The following is a 23,173-nucleotide window of genomic DNA, read 5'->3' on the forward strand; positions in this document are numbered from 1 at the left end:
ACCACGTCTCTAAGCACCACATCTACACTTTTTTAAACACTTTCAAAGACTGTGATTCCACCACCTCCCTGGGCAGCCTGTTCCAATGCTTGACCACCCTTGCAGTGAAGAAATGTTTCCTGATTTTTCATGGAGGTGGCTAAACACCTGCCTGCCAAAAGGATTCCTTGGTTTGCTTTGCTTGTGTGCATGGCTTTTGCTTTACTTATTAAACTTTATCTCAACCCACAAGTTATCTCACTGTTACTCTTCCGATTCTCACCCCTATCCCAAGGAGAAGTGAGCAGGCAACTGCGTACTGCTTACTTGCCAGCTGGGGTTAAACTACACCACTCAGTCATCAGGGAGTTAAGCTTCTGCTTGATGTTAATTATCAGGCAGGCCTAAAAAATTTACATATTTACTAAACCACTTTTTCTAGAGACATGCAGCATTCTCCAGCTTTATCAAGTGTCCCCAGTGTTGCAGTTTCAGACTACGAGCAACTAAAACCAAAACATAAGAGCCTCAAATAACAGTTAAGTGATTTATAACTTCAAAACAAAACCACAGACCTAGCAGCACTTAATTTTAGGTCTGAGTTTTATTTACACTATGCTTCTCAATTAGAAACCACATATAAAAATATCCTGTCAAGAACTGCTGTCAATGTTTTTGAAGACCACCAAGTATATTTTAACATAAATGAAGGGATAGGAAAAGGAAGACCTTCAGCTTAAAGAGAGGCTAGAAGTCCAGCATTCCTCATGTCTTTAGAGATCACTGGCTAGCAAGTGACATACAGCTGGCATAACATCATCATATTAAAAGAATTCCCTTAAAGGAGTAACTTCAGTCTGAACAAAAGTACCAAAGAAAACCCCCAAAGAAACATTCAACACACATCACATGTTGATTTCCAGTCAATGACTTGCATTCTTAACTTGTTAACTCAAAGACCACATTTTTCCAAGTGCTATCACTAAAAGACCACAATGCCCCCCAAAATACATCACTAGCATCTGACTCATATATCAGCCACTCTGCAATTTTAAAAAGGTAACAGTTTAGATAAGCATGTTTAAGCCAGAAAAAGTAGAGAATATACGGTTTTGTAGTTATGTACATTCCATACAATTAACATATAATTTTTCTTTAAAAAAACCATGCTTTTATATGAGTTATATGACCCTGAAAAAAATTCTAGAGCCGACAGAAGTACCTTATAAGAATAAATGCAACCTTTTCACTTGTTTCCATGTTCTCTAATAGAGAAGTCAGTAGTTCTTTAAATCATTCCATATGCGCCTTTGAGTCCAAAGTTTGAAAATGTTTTCAGTCATAAATGAGTAAGAAAGGGAAATAGGCAATTCTTTGTTAGACCCACTTACCTAGCAATACTGATTTATAACTTTACTATCTGGCATACTAGAATATTTTAAAATACATTCCTTTTAGTCTACAAAGTATATAATGATATCATCTCATTACTCAGACATTTATTCAAATAGTAATGAGTGTTCTGTAAGAAATTAAGCATTTTAACATCACCATAAAGATGCATAAGAGCAATTGTGTGCAGTTTTGAGAATAAGTAAATAAAGCTTGATTAAAAAAAAATAAATCAACAAAATCAGCTGACAGTCCTTATATTTTTTAAGGTCAGTCAGGTCCACGGTGCCTTGCAAGAGTTGCTATACATAATCTGTTGGATGACACATGGTAGTCCACCAGCCCTGTTATGTCAGTAGAGAAACAATCCTGCTTTAAATTTCAAGGAGATAAGCTTATTTTCTCAATTCAAACACCAGAAATTTTGTTATTAACAAATACAGCTTGTTCTAAAATAGGTTCAGACAATTATCTTCCCCTCTCTGCATAAAAAACCCTAGACTCACCAGGCTGTTTTAAATACAAGCTTCCTTGCAAAGTGACAAATGTTCAGTCAACAGTTATCTTTTTGATATGTTGTGTACTAGATTATACAGGATTCACTGCCAACATTAGTAACATGGTATGTTGTAAAATGCCTATGTAGATATTAAGAATTAAATTAGTGTGAACCAGTATATGGAGAGAAACATCAAATCTCACTACCGAAAGTTTAAAACTAAGTATCAGGCATCATTATTAAACCATCAGTTTTAATTAAGCCATAGTTAATTCCACCCTTCATTTCCTTTCTGCTGAAGCATCTGTAACTCATCACTGGATCCAAACAAGTGCTGCACACATATGGAAAAAAGAATTTCTCCCTCTGTTTTCATTATTCAGAAGCCACAGGTAAAGACAGCTTCTGCAATACACCCCAACAGCAGCAGTGCACTTCCTTCTCACAGAGACTTTAGAAAACACTGAATTTAAAAAAGGTACATGTTGAGGTTTCACTTGTTTTTACTCTTTTTGCAATAGTATGACAGGAAGGCAATATGACAGGAAGGCAATCTAGCCTTGAATATATTAGGGACATATTTCTTCCAGTGGCAACAGCTACTGGAAGAAAAACAAGGCATGCTCTTAAGATGTACTCTGCTTGTAATGAGCAGTAGTAGAAATTTACTCTGCCTGTTGCAAAACCAATAAACATTTTACTCTCCTGCCAGTATCTAGGGTGAAGAAATTTTTCTAAGATCCAAGGCTAGATGTCCATTTGAAGACAAAATTTGGCTAAAGAGTGGACAGGGCCACAAAAACACAAGTGAACTGGTCTTGCATATTCTCCAAGCCTCTTTCATTAACCCTGTTCCTATTCTGACTGGAATTCTAAATTTTCTGTTTTCAGAGAACAGCACCCCTGTTGTTGCCAGCCCGTGCTTCAGTTCATGCTCCGAACACAGCATAAACAGCTGCCTTTATGGAACTGCCACCAGAAGAACATGATGCAGGTACAGGAATGCAATTTGCATCCTCCTGCTTTTGCAGTGCTGAGCCAAGTCCCGCACTCTCTGATTATGCACCACTTGATTTGCAATCTGCCTGATTTTGCACCACTAAAATCTATAGGGACCCTGTCATCTATTGTAATAGTCCAGAAACAGACACCAAACAGGCAAGCAAAGAGCTCTGAAAAAAGGGCAGAATTAAGGAGTACTGTGAAAACCCATGTTTGCTCACCTCAAAAACCTCTGTAAAGTAGCCTCAAATGTATATATAGTATAGGTAATATTTTATCACAAGGATGTTCAGGTGACAGGCATGTGAATTAAATATCTATGCATATACCCGATTATATGTTTTGTATGCTTACTAGGCAGACTACAGTAGTTTGGCAAAAATGGTTCAAACGTCTTAGTTTAAAAGAACAGAGAAAATACTACTATGTAATTATGCATTGGTGGATGTACAATATACCAATGCTGATGTTTTACATCTAAAATAAAAATCAACACAAGCACCTGGCATAGGTATTAACTAAAACATTCAAAGTCTTCAATTGCTGCTCAACCACACCAAAATCTAAACAAGAACACTTACCACTTTTGCTCTGAGAGTCTCTAGTCTCAACTGTTTTGAAAGTTGCCAGCCACCAGTAGGGCACCAAAAAATTTCCCAGCCAATAGCTATTTTTCTCTGCTAGTTCTGGATTTAGTTAGGTGGATCTATATAAATACAGTACTTATCATTGCCTTTAACAGGAGGGAAGTTTTATGATAGTACACCTTAAAAATTGCCTGTAATCTTACAAAATAATCAGCTGTATATTTGGTGTTACTCCATGAGTTAAAATATTTTAGTTGGCTAAAAAGTTATAGAGCTTTGCAAATAAATTTACCGGAATGTGATAATATTCTGCAGTAAGATGTTGTTCTATGTTGTTACAACAGAAACACAACTGCAATACAAGAATCTAACTATTTTAACAGGAGACTACTTGAATCTTTTTTCATGCCTTAACTAGTGGTGATGGAGACTGGAGAAAAGACTCCTGGAAAAAATGCTCCCTTTTTGTTAGGGAGCAGAAATATCAAGTACTTCATTCCATCTTCCCATACAGGTTTCTGTGAATGTTCTCACTGAGTAGGAACTGCAGCCTGATGAGTTAAAAAAAATCTGTGCTAACAAAAAATGTTACAATGTAGACAGCTTAGGTACTTTTAAAAGGAATTTAATTATTCTATATGAACTGGACACATTGGTATCTCATGGGTATTTTCATTCAATGTGTTCTTCTTTAAGGAGTATTACTAAAGGATCTTTTTGAGCCCTGTTTCTTCAAATATTCGAGTTCTTTGACATTCCTTTAATTCAAAAACTGCCAGAAATACAAATTCAAATTACATCTTAGTGTTGCTCAAAATTTTGCTCTGATAGCATCTATCTCACTTAGAACACTTAGGAAACTTTGTCTGCTAGAAAACTAAAATCACAATTTTTAATGCTCACTTGGCAGAATAAATGATATAATTCTTAAAGTGTATCAGATTTTTTTTCCAAAAAAACCCAAACCACAAAGTCTTTTAATTTTTTGTGTTGAAAACTGTAGTTATTGAAAAAACAAGCATTCTACTGATATGTTTTCAACCCAAGCATTAAGTTCAGGAGTTACTGAAAACTAAATGGATGAAGCAATAAATGGATTTCATTGATTCTCATTTTCTGTGTTGTGAAATGCAAGGAGTAAGCAGAAAGTACAGATTATGAGAAGTACATTAGCTTTTAAATATTATTTCAGCTTTAGTGAGCCATTGGAACGCTGGTAAAAATTTCTGTGTTAGCCACATATTGGGAAGAAGGTGGTATTTTTATGTAAACTCCATGGAGTTTTTTAAGCTTCAGTACCATTAAAGGGCTGGGTTTTTTACCCTCTAACTTCAGTTTTGCTCCTCAATTCAGGTGGTTCTTTACTCAGTGTTTTATGAAACCATAATCACTCAAGAAAAAACGCCCCAACCATGTTGGTTTGTCAGTTTTAATTCTGAGATTTCAATATGAATATTATTAATGTACCTAAAACTAAATCCGTATCACTTCTAAACAGAAATAATAGGAAATCTTCAAGGGATACCAAAGAATGTGGTCTGGATATTCCTAAGAAGTTTACTTCAGACATCAGCTCCTCTCTGAACCATCCCTGACAAAGCTTGCATTCTCCCTCAGGAGATGCCTCACCTCTAATACGTGAGAGAAGATTAACATCGATGTGGAAACTATTCTTGCATCGAACTGTCATTATGACATTGAGGGAAGGTGATAAACAGCTGAGAATTGGACACCAAAGATAAAAACTTTTGCCAAATTATCTCTAGAGTTTTCTAAGACTAAAATTTGCAATTGCTATATAAAACTGAATTCTAAGAAAATAATAGAGCTTAAATATTTAGAAAACAGTTAGGTTTTTTTAAACATCCAGATAAAATACATTAAGGGTGAACATAAAAAGCCCTGAATAAAGATCCTTTAAAGATACAGCTTGTATCTTTAAAATACAACTTCTCCAAAGTAACAATTAGTCTTCCAAAGACCTCAAACTAAAAAAAAAATTTTAGTGCTCTTGATACTTGAACTAAAGCCCACATCTCCAATGATTACCAAGACTGAAGCATTGTAAAAAGTATATATAAAATGATCCATCCTATAAAAACAGATCCACAATATGAAAAATTGATAGTTATTTCTATTAGATTAAGAATGATCTGAGTATTGCATCATAATGCAATGAGAAAATGTAATAAACCTAGCTAAACAGAAACAAAGATGCTAATTAGAAACAGGATCTCCCCCAAATAAACTGCTACTTTAGTATTTCAGGCATCACCCAACCATAAGGAAAATCAGAGATGTAATAAAATTGTATTCAGAATAAAAACTATCACAGAGAGATGAAGAGTTCAGAAAACTCCCATGAAATGAAAAATGGCATTTAGTTATTTCCTGGGTATGTGTCGGGTAGATAAGAGGAAAACACAGTTTATGGTTAACATAGCAAACACTTTCCTAGGCATTTATGAGTTCTTTAGGCCTTTGATTTTCATTTCAGAAGAGAGGCAGTTACAACCATCTTTTTTATTACTTGCCTTATTTTTCTTAGCAAAGTGTGAAAAGGTCTGAAGAGTTCAGACATATCTTCTGGTTTATGGTCCAAATTTAATGGTCCCTCGGAGTAGACAACAAGGCCACTGTAAATCAAACACATGGACGAACACACACAAAAATGAAAATCTCATTACACAGAGTTACTACTGAGTATGGAGCCAAAAAAGCAACTATACATAAACATTAGACCTACATTCAAGTTAATATTGTTATCTTATTTTTGTCTTATTCACCCAGTTAGAATTAAATGCTATTTAAACCAACAGGAAAAAGATCCCCTTCCCCTCTGTCCACCTCCCCTTAAACATGGGAGAAAGCAATGGAAGCATAAAGGGAAGAACATGCATTTGTTTTGTTGCTGTAGATAACCCATAAAAAACCACAAAGAAACTGATTGTCAAGTAAGTTGGGGAAAGCATACTGACTTAAAAGGTTGCAAATGGCTTTTTCTTCCCAGTCTAAATCATTTCTATGTAAGACAATTGACTCTTGAGCTCCTATTTTTCTAATATAAATATAAACCAGTATTAACATGGTAAAAAAAGAATACACATTTGCTAAATTAGATAAAACACATTTAGATAATAACGTGTTTCTAAATCAACTCAGCACTTGTAGGAACTTCCCTGGAAGGATGTTTGTTGATGATCCTGAAAGCCTCCATGAACTCCACTGTAGATATCTCAATAGTTCCTCCTGACCAAACTTGTTTGTGTGTCAGAGATTAAATAAAATTCACCTTCACCGTATCTTCTGCATCATACCACATTGTCTGAGAGAGTGGATTCCACCCATACCAGGCACCATTCTGCTAAATCGTTTAATCCTCTGCCTACTGCAAAAACAATGTATGTTTCTCAAAAGGCAAATGGATCACATGTTCTCACACCCAAGATAACAGAGGTTTTATTTTTCCCAGGCCATTTATTTTTTCCCTTCCTGTCCTTACAGTCAGCCCTCAATTACCCAAGGTATTTCAAAGGTACGTTCCTTTTCTTACATTCAAATTACATGCTGCTTCAGAAAGCTTTCTAGCTACTCTGCATCCAAACCATCCAGAGTAACGGGGAGCCTCAGCTAAGACAACTGCTGATGTCTTTTGCTCACCAGCTGTTTACTAGCAAGCTCCCTGAATGACCACCAAAAGCTCTCTGAGACACAGCAGCAAAGCTAGTGTCACAAGTTAGATGAATCCCACTGAAGTGTTAAAAAAAAATTATAAAGTAAGACCATTTACACTCTAGTTACTGTCTAGGAAACACTGCTCTTCTGTTTATAAACCCAGAGTCTGGCTTATGCCCTAGTACCAGGATAGTACTGTGGTTTCTCATCAGGCTGGAAGATGACCATCAGAAAGTTCAGAATTGTCAAGGTAACAAAGGGTCCAAGAAATCTGACTACTAAGCTTGATCAACATTGCTTTGGGGACCAGGGCAGCAGTAGGGAAAGGGGAGAAGATTAAAAAAAAAAAAAAAAAAAAATTACTCCTTTTGCAAGTCACCTTTTTTTTCTTTTGGTGGCTTAAAAGAAATTATCCTGTTACCAAGATCATACACTTTTTTTTTAAGCTTTCTGAGCTTCAACAAGCAGGCTGCCACAAAGCACAGTAGTTACTGCTGACTCACATCCTACGTTCTGCCTAAAGAAATGTTAGTTTGCTGAGAGGAAGTTTGAGGGTGCTCTCACTGAACCTCTAACTGATGCAATATCACCATACCTTTGGCTTTCAGGTATTGTTTGCTCTCCATAGAGCTTAACTCTCAGATTTAGTAAAAATAACAACAACCACAAAACCAAACTGGGCTAGAACACTAGAGAAGAAATTATGATATGGTCTCTGTATACATATGACCTTTGAGAATCCTGAATCAAAGCTGTAACAAGGAAAGAACTAAAAAAAGAAAAAACGTGCCTTAGTGTTTCCTATTGGTTCAAAATGCACTGACACCTGCTAACGATCTAGGCAACATACACTGTATTAGAATCCTTAGACAAAAATGACCCTGAGAAGTATTCCTTAAAGCTTTGCTATTAGAAGACCAAGGGGATCCAGGGCTTCTCCTTGCCCCAAATCCATCCTTCTCATTAAGACACAGAGCAAAAGCACAACAACTTTGTGTTGCATTTGTCTTGTGTTTAAAGGTTTCTCCTTTCACAGTCCAAACAAAAGACTTATCCTCCAGACAACACTACTATCTGGACGGTGTAATTTTTCTGTGGAACTTCACATGGCAGTGATTTATTTTCAAATCACTGAATACTTACGAGCAGTTACAACTTTTTTCTCTTCTCCCTCTCTGTTCTTCTTTGTAATTTGGGATTGACATGGCATATTTTCTAGAGAGCCCTTGGCTTTACAGATAGTCACTATATATTATTCCTCACTGTGCCTTCCAGCAGACTCAGAGTTCTCGCATTCCTGTTGTTTATTGATAATCTGATTATTACTGTTATTATTTTTAGAAAGACGGTTACAGACAATATCCTATTTAACAGGAACAATGGGCCACAGGGATTTTCTGAGGAGAAGCGCATTACACTCAGGATTTGCGGTTTCTTATTTCCCTCAATTATACTATTTATATTAGCTAACCTTTAAACATTCATAATGGTAAAATACTGCAAATATGCTGGCTTTACTCCAGAAAAACTGCTCTCTCAAATCATGAAGACTTATTAGGAAAAATACATCCAATTTTTCAATATTGCAAAAACTGCATGAAATAAACCCACTGTGTTAATTTAGTTGTCTTGAATGGTCAATACAGGACACAAATCTACACATAAATTATGTTAATATTTTCCTTGAAAAAGATTTAAGCCTAATTTAGTGGTCACAATACAGTTTGTCATAATGACTCTGGGTTCAAAAGGAGTTGTTAAGAAAAATACACAACTCTTATTGAAAATTTTTGCTTTTCAAGACTTATATGCTTAGGTCATATTATTTTTGAATGACACAAAACATGTGCTTTCAAAGAAATATATTTCTGACAATGTGTCATACCACAGATTTATTTTCTTAAATTTTTAATTTCTTTCTGTAGGACAACTGTTCCAGGTTCCTATCTTCTATATTTAGTTCTACATTCCCCACCCCACCCCCCCCTTCTTGATATTCCACAGGAAAATACAATGATTAAAAAAAAAAATAATGCTCTGATATTTTTGAATAAAGTACAAGCAAACTCAGGTGAAAAAATACAACAAAAGTCTGGAAAAAATTTAAAATCTTCAGTGAATCTTTAAATGAAGCAGAAGGGAGAGTAGTTAAAGATTACTTACCATACAATGGCTAATCTTGGAATTGTAAACATTAAAGCTGGTTCATAGTCATCTATCATATCTTGAGTGAGGTATCCAAGCCTTAAGGCTCTAAGCAGAAGACAAATTATTCACTAAGAGACAAAATGCTCCAACAACATTTCAATAGGAAAAAATTGAGAAGACTATTAAAAGCATAACAAAATTGATAGTATTTAACTTATGAATTATTTTTGTACAATCTAAATCACTATATAAAATAACTGACTACTGCACTCTCTAGTTTAAAAAATTTTAACAGAAGAAAAAGAACTTTAAACACTTTAAAAAACTTTAGACACTTTTAAAAGCTTTTCTAGCCATCCAAAACCAAAATAATTTTAATGGCATTTTTCCTTTTTAGTTACTATTTCACACCAAGATTCAGTTTGTTACTAAAAGCCACTGGTGCTTAGAGTTTTTAAACTAAAAGGAGTATTTTCCAAGTAACAGGGGAAAGTATTTGGTTTCACTTTCAAATAAAACTTCCTATGATCACCTAGGTCAACTCCTTATCTAACAAACCAAACTAAAAAAAAACCCCACCTAGTTCTATACAGCAACTATTATTGAAGTCTAAGGATTTAATGTTTGGGGGCCACTTCACTGTCCTCTAATAACTTTAGAAGTATCTTAAATCCCTTTTAGGATAAAACCCAATTTGTTTCAGCTTTTCACTTGTCTATGTTTTCCAGGTTTCTTCACAATTTCTTAGATTTCCTAACACTCTCAAATTTCTTCTCCAGTGTGTCCATATCAGTGCGTAAGATAACACTCAAAACTGCACAGTAGTCCTGCTGAGGAGTGGTCCCAGAAAGAACGGAAATAATTTTCTTATTCCTCATCAGTACTCATCTTGCAAATACTGCTAGTGGTGGACAGCAAAACGGCCAGAAAGCAAGTTCTACTTTGTACTAACAGATGGATGCAGAGCAAGGGCCACCCTCACTCCCTGTTCCTTCCTACTGTCCACTGCCACATTATCCAGAGCTGCTAATGAGAAACATCTTTTTCCTCACACCGGCCAAATATGTGTGCATGTAGTAGCTCTCTGACTGATGGAAAGTAATTCCTCCTCCTTGCTATGATTACTTTGAGCTATAACCTTGTTTTTTAAAAAGCCTGAAACACCCGGTTGGGGGACAGTGTTGATCTGCCGGGGGCAGGGGGCTCTGCGGGGGGCTCCGGGCAGGCCAGGCCGAGGGGCCGGGGCCGGTGGGGTGGGGGTCCCCAGGGCTGAGTACCGGGCCCTGCCCCTGGGTCACACCAGCCCCCGGCAGCTGCGGGCTGGGGGCAGGGGGCTGGGAAGTGCCCGGCGGGACAGGGCCCGGGGGGGCTGGGCGGCAGCGGCTGGGCATGAGCCCCCAGCGTGCCCAGGTGGCCCAGGAGGCCAGCGGCATCCCGGCTGGTGTCCGAAACGGTGTGGCCGGCAGGGCCGGGGCAGCGCCCGTCCCCCTGCCCTGGGCACCGGTGGGGCCGCCCCGCGGGGCCTGGGCTCAGCGTTGGGCCCCTCACGGCCAGACAGACACTGAGGGACTGGAGCGTGTCCAGAGCCGGGCAGGGGCTGGGGCAGGGGCGTCAGCCTGGAGAGAAGGGGGCTGGGGGGGGCCATTACTGCTCTCTACAACTGCCTGCAGAGGTTGTAGGCAGGTGGGGGTCAGTTTCTTCTCCCAGATAACAAGCAATAGGACAAGAGGAAATGGCCTCAAGTGGCACTAGGGGAGGGTTAGATTGGATATTGGGAAACATTTCTTCACCGCAAGGGTGGTCAAGCATTGAACAGGCTGCCCAGGGAGGTGGTGGAATCGCCATCCCTGGAAGTGTTTAAGAAAACCGCATAAATACGGTGCTTAGGGAGATGGTGTAGTGGCGGACTTGGCAGTCCTGGGTTAGTGGTTGGACTTGCTGATCTTCAGAGTCTTTTCCAACCCAAATGATACTATGATTCTATTCTCTGGCATTGGTGTCATCTACAGATTGTGGCAGTGTGCTGTGTACTCCTTCATTCCTTCCCAGAGTCCTACTTCACAACTTCTCCTAATATGACACTAAACCTAACACTTACTGCAAGTGCATCTTACAGTCAATTGGTCTCCAATAATTCCACTCAGACTCCAGTTCACTATTTTCCTTTTGAGAACTGCTTTACACTGCACAAAACCTCACTACAGCTGGTTATTTCACATGCTGTTCCCCTCCACTGCCCCCCACTAGGCTGACTAGTCTGTGACGGGGTGGGGGGAAAAGTTGTTCAACAGAGCATTCCCAACTCACATTTTTTGCTTATCACTTTATACTTCTAAGAGAACTAGTGAACTACTGTTTTGGTTGTTTGCCTTCTTTTAACATCATATCTTCATACATAGAGTCAAGCTCCAGCCCTCTAAGATTTTTAAGAGCCTTTACAAGTTCTTCATGATAATCACCTAAAGGTTCACAAACTATTTGAATCATCTCATATATTCCTGCATGAAATATCACTAAGTCTTAATGCCTTAAACAGATGGAGCTTATCTAAATGTTTAGCCTTCATTTACATATCTATAACTAGGCATACAGACAATATTGTTGGATTATTAACTTTTGTGTTTGGTTGTGGGTTTTTTTTTTGTCTAGAAAACAAAAAAGCACAGGCTTGTGCCCGGCAAGCACGCTTAATGCTTTTTAGCTTTCTACTTGGATATTACTAGAAAAGCAAAATGCCTGGTATTTTATGATGCTTCCTAAAGAGTACAAAGTACTTCTAGAAAAGCTCAGACTGAAAGTAAACACAAAAATTAAAAACCTACTACTGAACTAAAATGCTTACCTCTCCACAGTTTCACAGAAAAGTACGATTACCTCTTGCTGCACATAATACTCTTTTGGAGACTTCACAGGTACCATGGCCGACACATAACTACAAAGATTATAGAAAAACATACTACTATTTTACACACTTTAACAAATCATAACATAGACAAAAACAAGGCTATGATAAATCATCTTAGAAACCTAACCTTTCATGTACCATTTTGTATTTATTTTGACAGCACTCCTATAAAAATTACAGCACAAGAATCTATAAGAAATGCATCCAATTTACTTATTGCAGATAGAGGCAGTGGAACTCAGTGGTACTTTAGAAATATCATTACACACATTTAGCGACCAGAACACCATACTGTGTGGCACAGGGAGGTTGTTTCTAGAAGGATCTTTATTGCCACATCCTGGAGACAGAGTAGTTCACTCTGCACTTAAGAAAAAAACCTGACTGAAAGACAAATTTTAACTAAAAAGGTTTTACCCGAGATAATATTAGGGAAATTTCAGCCACCCAAGAGAAACAATTTAGGAGACTTAAAAGCTGGCCTCATTTCTATGTGGAATTACATGCAGAAGTACTAACTCACAAGGTGAGAAATTTTGGTAAAGTGGTTTTCTGTCACCATATTACTTAGTCATTTGTAGACTACAGGTAACACAGAAAGGGAAAAAGTTGTTTGCAGAACAATGGCAAATTAAAATGCTCTACGTAGAGAGTTGGTATGGACAGGCCAAAAACTGTGCACAGGTACTGTCAAGAACCAGTTACTGATTGTCATTGGTGTCTGCACTCAAAACCACACTTAAAAACATTTTTAGCTAATGTTTTCAATTAAAATGTTTTTCAGTGTAACAGTATAATGATAGGGTTTTTTAATCAGAAAAACCTGCTTACTTGAGTAAAATAATACAAGATAATATGAATACTGAGGAAAGGCTAAGAGTAATGGGAGTCAAGACAGTCTATGGGTTATTCCCAGAAAAAATTTAAAACAGTAACCAATTCTAAGAAACCCGTCCTGCAGAGGGTAGTAATGGCTGTATTATATTACATCCACAGATAATCTTGTCCAGTTATCCTGTCTTTAACTATGCCCAGCACTACAACCATCTAACAGGTATGCAGGAAGCTGGCTTAATTCCGAAGCACAACGCAAGACCTGGTCAATGTGACCCTTGATGCAATAAGCAGTTGCTTTTCTCATCCCAAAAGCAGTTATTTTTGCTTTTGCTATGAGCCTCCAAGCCATTTTGCAATCACAAGTTTTTAAATCACTGAGTTCCTGCGGTTAATTATGGCTTGTGTAAAAGCACTTCCTTCATCAGTTTTCAATTTGCCTTAAATTCACTAGGTGCATCCTGCCTGTATCTCTAAACACAAGAGAGCAAGACCTCATAATATCTAGACTATTTGTTATCTTTTTTTTTTAAATGTATCTTATTTGTCGCCTTTCCTCCAACAACAACAAAAAAAAACATTAAGTGAAGAGATTTATGGCTTCCTTTTTTGTCTTGGAAAACATCCCTCAAATGCCATATGCCAGCATGCAAATGGAAAATTACAGTTTAGCTGAGTAGAGCAAATATTAATTGCTAAAAAGCTATTTAATTTTCTCTTCGTTATTGCTACATTAGACGGAAAAAATCTAACAATATAACAAATTACTGAAGAACTCAAATACCATGATAAAAAAATGACATACTTTTTCCATTAAAAGAAAACACAACAAAACAGCAAGCTTCCAAAAACCAACAAGGCACACCACAGTTGTAGTACCCAAGCCAATGCTCACAATGCATTTACATCGGATCTTTTACCTTAATTCAAATTCAGCAAAAAGGACATCAAAATGCTTGAGTGAATCTCTCATTTTTTCTGTGTAGAGGTTCAAATCCCTTAAGGCCTGGTCACGAATGATATTTCTAACTTCCTCCAGGCTTCGAGTCAGATCCTTCGCCAATGGCCTCATAGCCATACTCTCAATTTCACGATTCATAATAATTGAACCAGCAGCCAAACACTATGAAATACATTAAGAGAGAAAATAATTTTTACAAAGTTAATTTTATGTTTAAAAGAGAACAAGATGTGATAGTTAATACTTTGAACAAAGGCAGTACTTAGCCCCAATTTGTTGCAAATTATTAAACAAGTGAAAGATTTAAAACTGATATGCTGAGAGTCGTAAGCCTTCACATAAAAGGTTAGGGAGCAGCTCAGTCCAGGAGACATGGGAACAGAGGAAGGTTCAAGTGCAAGAACCACATAACTGATAGAAAAACTTTTAAAAAGTGCTCCTCCCACTAGGTAGGCATGTATTGATAAAATATATACTCTATGTACACAAAGATTGTGTAAGAGGGATGTGGATCCAGCTGAAGTACAATCAATGGACTCTCTTGATCCAGGCTAGACTGCTTGATTTTGTAAATCTACTCCTCATGAAAAGGACAGAAATTCTGCAACCGTGATGCCGCTTGCAGCAAAAATAGTCACATTGGCTGTCAGACCAGGGAGTGAGCTAGACCAATAGCCTGCCTCCTACAGAAGCCATGCATATATTTTATAGGAAAAAAACATAAAACCAGGTCACAGAGTGATTCTTCCCTTTCAGTTTCTGGGAAGCAGCTATTTAAGAGACTCCTTGGCCCAAGAGTTACACAAGGGCTCTCAAAGACATTAAAAGTAGATTTTTACTTAAAGACATTAATAAAACTTTTAAAAATATTGCTATTAAACCCAGGCTATTTAATAATCTCTGCTGCTGGCTTTATTCCTTTATGGATACATTTGGAAGACAACAAGCACTGATGTAAATCATACTTACTGGATTAATGGAAATATTTTTATTAACTGAAAATATACACGGTTCTTCTAGTCTCAAAGTTATCTTTTTTTGTTTTAAATCTTCATTCGCAGCTCTGTTCCACTTCCCCTCTGCCCCTGCACTCCCCTGGATGGGAGGCATTACTGCAGCTCTCTGTGAGGGACCTGCCATCCCAACCCTTGCTCAGCAGGCTAATGCATTGATTTATGGTTTAAGGCTACGAGGAGATGATGATGTTCTTACCTCTTATCAGTCAAAGCAGTATTTGTGGGAATGTATGGATAAGGCAAGTCTTAACTGCTGACAGGTACTTAGTCCATCAGAGCGATTGCACTGACAAGGGCACATAAATGTATATTTTTAACAGTCCACACAGTTTTCCTTACTACATGAAATTACAGAATGACAGTGTCTACAGTAGTAGGAATTAACATTACTCCATCACTGCATATGTTACTTTCTCTGAAACCAACAGGTCTCTCCAATCCTGTTGATTTGATTTAGGAGACAGTGAAAGTTGGATTTGGAAAAAGTAAAAGCATTAACTTATGTAACAAGCCGTGAATAAAGGGAGACTATTTTTTTCATCCCAGAAGATACTAGCTGTCTCTGTGATGCCTCAAGCATATTCCACAACGCAAGGAGAATTTACTGCATGTGCTGGCATTTTTCCTGTTCATTCATTGCTGTAATCCTGGTTTGTTAGTGCCTTCAAGTAAGAAAGGATAATGGGATTCACAGGGATTCATTATGGACAGCTGCAGACAGAATGACCCCATGTTCTCCTACCTAATGACCAAAGAAGCACCATTAAGCAGATACATCAGACACTCAGCATTTTAAAAACAGAGCATGGCGTCACCTGTATGATGGCAGTGAAGGTCACACACTAATGGGAAAAAAAATTGCTGCTGTTTTTGCTGAAGATAGGGTTAGAAAGCATTGAAAAATCAAATTCATTTTGTAAATTCTACCCGGGACTTGCCTGACTCAGAAGAACCTACAACTAACAACTGTCAAAGTTTCAGAAACAGAACATATGGACGCATATTGGACTAAACAAGATAGGAGAGCATGCACTTTAAAAAGAAAGGAGGAACTGGTAGAGAACAGAATGGATAACAACAGGAGCCAACAAATTGCTTCAAATACAAGAGAGGCAAAGTTGAAAGCAACACCACAACATGCTGTCGTGTGGTAGGATGTCTAGGCTACTCTCCTCAACTCTTAAATCCATGGTGCTTAAAGTCACCCTCAGGCCAGCAGACCTAAGACACTAAGTTTATCATTAAAGACTCCACAATGAGTTTTTATTCCTTTTTCTTAGCCAACAGATACCAGTAGTAACAAATAAGTATCTTACATATCACGTCCTTTATTCTGACACTTCAGGCTTCCCTTGGTTAAACTAATTAAAGCTTATTCACCACAAAAAATCCCTTGTTCCTACAGGTTGCTGTAGAAGCAGGTCTTTGAGAAAAGCCACGTAAGATAAGAAAAGTAGACTTCAGTGCTTTGCACAGAAACCATTATATTTTAAGCCTAAACATGTGAAACAAATGAGTTATGCGCAAAAAATATCAGCTCAAAGTTATGTTAATTTTATAGCATAATATAGCCTTAAAATAAAGTAATAGCATACATTTACATTTGTTCGAAAAACTTTTATCCTGCTATAATTCCCTTATATATCTTTATTTGTTTCTAAGATTTTTAAAGCACGAGGTGGCCCATCAGGACAAAAAATAAAAAATTTAAAACCCAAGAATATTAATCAGATGCTAGGTCACAAAAGAACATTTAAGACGTGGTCATAATGGCAGTAGACAATTATGGTAATTAACTGGTATGCTGTTAGCCCAAGCAATACCAAAACCACAGTTAAAGTATCCCCTTCCACTGAGCATCCAGAGCAAGTTCTCAAACATGTTTACTTTGCTCTTTAATTATACGTACCATTTGCAGAAAAGTCTCTAGATGTACTTTAAACTTCTGATTTTATACCACACAAAAATGGTCCATTAACCCCAAGTAACAGAAACATGAGGGACTTACTTCTGCTCCAAACCAAAGCTGTCCTGCAAGGTTGTCATGGCGTATTTCCTCCGGAAACTTAACACAAAAGTCTCGGTTGGCCCGTTCATGTGGAATGCATTCATCCATGATTTGATTTATGATGTTCAAAACATTATCCTGAAGCAAAATATAGGATAGCATATATACTGTTCCCACATAAATCCCAGATATTTTTTTTCCAAGTTTTAATAGAATTTTAGCGAGGCAACAACAAATTAAGAAAGAAAATGCAGTATTTAACTCTTACGGTCATCACACACACAGAGAAAACACAGGAAGATATTGCATCGAAAGAAGAGTGGCGAACTTCACTTTTTTTAGTTTTCACAGAGACAGTTTTTCAGATTCACTGCACTTAACTGACTAATTTAGTGGGACTTCTGATGAGGAGGCATGATTTAAAGAGCTCATTAACTGTAAAGTATCAGTAAATAAACTATAAGCACAAATAAACTGACTTCTCATTTCCTCTTACCAGCCCAAATGATATTCACTTCATTCTTCCCCAAAAAAAGCACCTAACAGAGTACCCCGGAGACCTTAGAAATTGAGTTACATTGGGATCATTGGAGTTGAAGAATTAAACTTGTCCTGGGAATCTAAAGCAGGTGCTTACCACACTTGAGTCCCCAGCAGGCAATGGCTGGCACACCTGCCTGCTGTTTCTCCCCCTGGCCATCCAGGAGGATAAAGGAACACCACACAAGTTAGAGAGTCTTAGTAACTGCTCTGATCTATGTCTGCACCAGGACAAAGATCAAAGGCCCATAACCAGTCTCTTGATATGCAGTAAATAATCCATATTCATTTATTTGAAAAGGTAATCTTTATGTATCCCTGCTGGGAACCACATGAAATTTGATTAACATAATAAAGGTAGGTTCAGAGTGTGAAAAACTCTGAGTGCTTTCATTAAAGATATTTTGTTTGTCTCACCCTTCTTCCATTATTTACAGAATTCACATTGTTTTGAAAGTATTTTTTCAAACAAATAAAAACAAATCTGTCTGCATAGAACTGTTTAACAGAGAATTGCTTTATGCCTAAGCTTTACTGGTGTCTTTTCCTCTGCATTTACAAAAATAAAAGAATAGAAATTTTGAAGAAACCTGCCCCTTTAGTTTGTTCCCCACTGAGAAAGGCAAAACCTACTTTAGGTACCAAAAAAATATTCAAATTTTCAGTAATTTCAGTGCAGACTGCTGTTGCCACAAAATAATCTTAGCATTAATGCCATAATCCCAGTTGTCTAATCCAAAATAAATAAACCATTGGCAATATTTATTACATATTGGTATAAGGTACTTTATGTGCAAACAATTAAAACGTTTTTACATAAATTATTTTTGCAAGTCTGTCATGAGGTAACACATTTCATTTTGATAAAGTTGTAACAAATGAACAACACCCCATACATTTAAAACAACACTGGCATGCATAGTAGTCAACCATTTTCTCTAAAAAAAAATATATCTGAAAACAAGGCTCTGTAGCATCACAAAACACCACAGACTGTGGCCAGCAGGTATGAGAAGAGACATAAAAACCAAAGCTAGATTCACCAATGTATAAAATAATTTTAAAGATGCACCCCCTCACTCTGCAAGTGCAATATACTGCCAGGATTAATGGGGCACTTGGATCCCTAGGAATCCAAAGAGATGCCCATTGTAGAAATCGAGGGAAAAGCCAATGTCACAATTTTCCCTAGTGTAACTGCAAGGGGAACTTCAGTTTAAGTTCTGTAAGACAGATCAGAGCAAAGATGCTCACACCCTGTTTCAGCAGTACCATCCAGAATCACTGCCTGAAGAAAAAAGCCAGGCTGCATCCACCTCCTCTCTCCAGGATAAAATGCAGACACAGCCAAGGGATCACATATAAATTAGTATGATGCCTTAGGGTGAGAAAAAGCAGGCTAATAGCAAGTTTCTTATTTTCCTTCCTTCCACTTCTTAATTCCTGGTATAGAGTATACTTCTTTCATCATTATTTAGCTAGATCTTGCTGGGAAATCAAAATATTTTGAAAGTAGGTCCCATAAGAAAATAAACTCCTAAACCACTTAGTTCCTACCCAAAGTTACAGAGCAAGGAACGAAACTGAGGATTAAAGCATTTAAATTGTAGAAGGGCATGAGTCACTCATGATGTACTTAAAATCAGTTATTGCTGATCTATTTTGAGACCAGGTGCTGTGTCTCTAGCTCCTACTTCATCACCAGAACAATACAGGTTAGCACATTAGGATGAAAAAGCAAGATTCCTGTTTTCAGGAAACTAAAAGTTTGAAAGAAACTTTTCACATTGGAGAGATACAGTGCTAAAAAGTCATTTTACATAAATTTTACAAAAGCTGCAGGATATTCAAAGAAATATTAAGCCATGGAACTCTGAGAAGAATTACATTTGAATTCAATTATATCAGATTTCAAATAAACCAATTTATTTTATTTTAGGACATGATACTCCAATTTATTTTTTTTGCCACCACACTCAAATATGGGAAAACATGATTTTCAGCATCCTGCTTTTATTTTTCTAAAAAGCTACACAGAATAGGATGAGACCCATATTAAAAGGCTTCCCTCAACTTTTTTCTACTTTTAATACCTTATTATTTAAATGCAATCTTATTTTGCAGTGGCTACAAAACAAATTAAATTTCCCTTTTATAATCACCCACATACGTACTCAAAATTCCTGATATATCAAAGAAAGTTCTATGCAGAGTAAAGCAACAGGTCTCATATCTGGCCAAGCAACTGTCCCATATCTTAGTTCTGTTTTTCGAATCATTGTACTTGTAAAAAAGTACTAAGATTCTATCTAAATCATGTTGGGAGATAATTATGCCAAGCATCATGAAATTTTGTACCTTAATGCACTGAAATGAAATACTGCAACTGAAGGCAACCAGATATAATAAAGATAATGAAAGTTTTTCCAAAACAAGTATAATACTAATTTTTCAGTATACCATTTGTTTACCACCTAAATGACATTTAGTATTCTTCATTTCTTCAATATTCTTGTACTCTCTAGATATTTATACTCCAAAGCACCAAAGATCTACTAACACATCTCCAAGTACGCCAAACCGAGTCATTTAAAAAAAAAAAACCCGGAAGTTATTTGCAACTTACACAGTACTAGTAAGTTAAATCGTAAATAATTAGAATTTTAATATACATTTGCCAATGGAGATAAATCACAAAAGCTCCATCTCTGGATTAGTAGCAGTTGTTTACTAAGAGTTACCTGGCTTCACATAGACAGCTGATCACTGTCAAAAAGCGAAGTGAAAAAAACAAATCAAGAAATGAACATGTTGTCCTGCATGCTCTAATGGTAATACGGGAAGATTAAAGAAAGACTACTTAAAAGAACTTTGCCATTTAGTGTATAAATGTGAACAGATTTCTACAAGGCTAATTGTTTCAAGATGTGCAATTGCCCAAATTTTCTTTTTTTCTACAGGGTTTTTTTTATCCTACTACAGAAAAAACCCAAAACAACAAAGTCTCCAACATTTTCCTCCCCTCTTCCATTCCCTCTTGTTATGACGCCCAGAGCAGAGTAACCTAAAGAGGAAAACTGGAATACTTGCTCCCATAATGATTTCTAATCTCAGCTGCTTTGAAACTGGAAGGATGCCAACCAATTTAGACAGACTATCCAATGCATTATAAGCAAGTTAGTCTTTTCTTCAAAAGAGCTTCAAGAAACATTCAATTTAGTTAATTACAGTATTCTGCTTTGTAAGCTAAGAATGAATGGGTTCAGGTACGTGGCAGCACTGAGGTTTTGCTCTAACTTAAGTAACAGAAATCAATTTGCTGGAATTGAAGTAGTAAATCTTTCACTTGATCCATCTTTCTACATAAAAGCCTCTGGATTTAATGTACCCTTTGGTGGCTTTATCTGTTATCTTTCGGTTCATTTGCATACCAGGATGAGCAGTTTTGTTTCAAAGCTGCACTGTTTAGGCTTTCCAGCAGCACAACAGGCAGCTGCTGCAGAAATTCTGCTTTGGGATTTACTCCAAGTTCCTAATTTCCTGGAAAAGAGCTCAATGTTTTGCATAATGGAAAACACCTATATTTTATTTTGATAGGTAAGAGAATGAGTGGTAGTGAGACAACGTATGTAGTTCACCACAGTAAAGAACAAAAAGTTAGTTTTTTCTTGACCCAGCAGTAATTTGCCATATACTCAATAATCTGTACATAAAGCTAACAGCAACTGCTGCATTAGCTTTCAGAACAGGTACAAAATGAACAAGCAGTAACTTAATTTTACTTATGCTCTTAAACATGTTTAGATCAACATGTAACCCTTTTGTACATGTCCTTCATAAAATCTGTGGTGCTCTTCCATGCCATTAAGTTTAATATGACCTTCCTGAGATCTTCTGCAAGATTTCTTCAGACAAAGATAACTTCTCATGTTGTTCAGTACTTCTTCAATATAATTTTTTTTATTATCAGTAAAATTAGCCAAGATAATACAGTCTGTGATAGTATCACCATGAGCTTAGTAGCTTCACATTTTTTGTTTCTTTTTCTGGCTTGATGTCAAATAGCAGACCTCCATCAACATCACATTTATGACAGCAGAACACAAATTAAGGCCAAACAACGGAAGATTTTGTTGTCATTAGCTAGTATTCAGGGTTCTTATGGGTGACTTTCATTAACAGAAGAAACTAATAAGATGACATACTCCTCGATTTAAGTGATAGGAATTCAAGTGACACCCAAAAGTCCTGGCTTCAGAATCCTGCAGGGTCTTTACAGAAGCTGTTTCATCCATCAGAGATTGAAAGTCTCTCTCCAGACAGCAACAAGTTCCATTGCTTTCCCTCCAGCCCGTCTTGCACGGATCCCAAAGGCCATGCCTTCAGACTCCCTTTTTTTGCCTGATCAGCTATTTGACTGTTTCCTACTACCAACACAGAATCACTGGAGAAACACCTTTAAGATCATCAGTCCAACCATTAACCCAGCACTGCCAAGCCCACCACTAAACCGTGTCCCTAAGTACCACGTCTACATGGCTTTTAAATACCTCCAGGGTTGGCGATTCCACCACCTCCCTGGGCAGCCTGTTCCAACGCTTGACCACCCTTGCAGTGAAGAAATGTTTCCCAATATCCAATCTAAACCTCCCCTGGTGCCACTTGAGGCCACTTCCCCTTGTCCTGTCACTTGTTACCTGGGAGAAGAGACCGACCCCCACCTGTCTACAGCCTCCTGTCACAGTTGTAGAGAACTGTAAGGTCCCCCCGAGCCTCCTTTTCTACAGCTAAACCACCCCAGTTCCCTCAGCTGTTCCTCATAAGATACATTCTCTAGACCCTTCACCATCTTTGTTGCTCTTCTCGGGACACACTCCAGCACCTATATGCCTGAGGAGCCCAAAGCTGAACACAGGATTTCAGGTGCGGCCTCACCAGTGCTGAGGCCCTGCTGGTCACACTGTTTCTGATGGAAGCCAGGACGCTGTTGGCTGCCTTGTCCACCTGGGCACACTACTAGCTCACATCCAGCCGGACATCAGCCAGCACCCCAGGGCCCTTTTCCTCCAGGCAGGTTTCCAGCTGCTCTGCCCCCAGCCCGCAACGCTGCGTGAGGCTGTTGTCACCCAAGTGGAGTACCCAGCACACAGCCCTGGGGGACACTCATGCCACTGTTCCTGGCCCCTTGGTCCAGTCTGCCCAGCCCCCCCCCACCCCCGTCACCCTCAAAGTCTCCTGCCCAGCCCGCCCTGCAGTCTCCTGCCCTCCAGCAGATCAACGCTCTACCACAAGTTGGCATCATCTGCAAACTGACTGGAGATGCACTTCTAGATGGCCCACCTCCTACAAGTAACTTAGAATTTGTTTGTATGAACATTGGGCAGTAGCTCCCAGTCTAACCTAGCCCGCTATAGGGCAGTACCAAAATTTACCATGAATTGATGGCAACTTGTATCTCTAGCAATTTAAAAGCTGTAGCACCACAGCCCAACAACAATTGTTGCAGTTTGTGTTGAACTGCAGCATCAAAGCTTCTCTTGCTGAACTGTCTTGCTAGTATACCATCATGACAGGACTTAATTCTCCAAATATCACAAGTTTATTAATGGAAGTTTTGATCTTAACCT

The 23,173-nt window shown here is 37.8% G+C and overlaps 1 protein-coding gene across 7 annotated transcripts in view; it reads right to left on the reverse strand.

The window, feature by feature from the left end:
- ZFYVE28 (zinc finger FYVE-type containing 28) overlaps positions 1-23,173 on the reverse strand; it is a 165,199-nt gene that overhangs the window by 46,553 nt on the left and 95,473 nt on the right. For all 7 annotated transcript variants that reach the window (XM_080410366.1, XM_080410363.1, XM_080410365.1 and 4 more), the window contains exons 3-7: positions 17,007-17,144; positions 13,942-14,144; positions 12,125-12,214; positions 9,298-9,387; positions 5,994-6,095 (exon numbers count right to left, since the gene is read on the reverse strand). In XM_080410366.1, the coding sequence (XP_080266492.1) occupies positions 5,994-6,095; positions 9,298-9,387; positions 12,125-12,214; positions 13,942-14,144; positions 17,007-17,144 (623 nt within the window). The remainder of the gene's footprint in view (positions 1-5,993; positions 6,096-9,297; positions 9,388-12,124; positions 12,215-13,941; positions 14,145-17,006; positions 17,145-23,173) is intronic.

Source organism: Falco punctatus, assembly GCF_963210335.1.
Source record: "Falco punctatus genome assembly, chromosome: 1".
NCBI lineage: Eukaryota > Metazoa > Chordata > Aves > Falconiformes > Falconidae > Falco > Falco punctatus.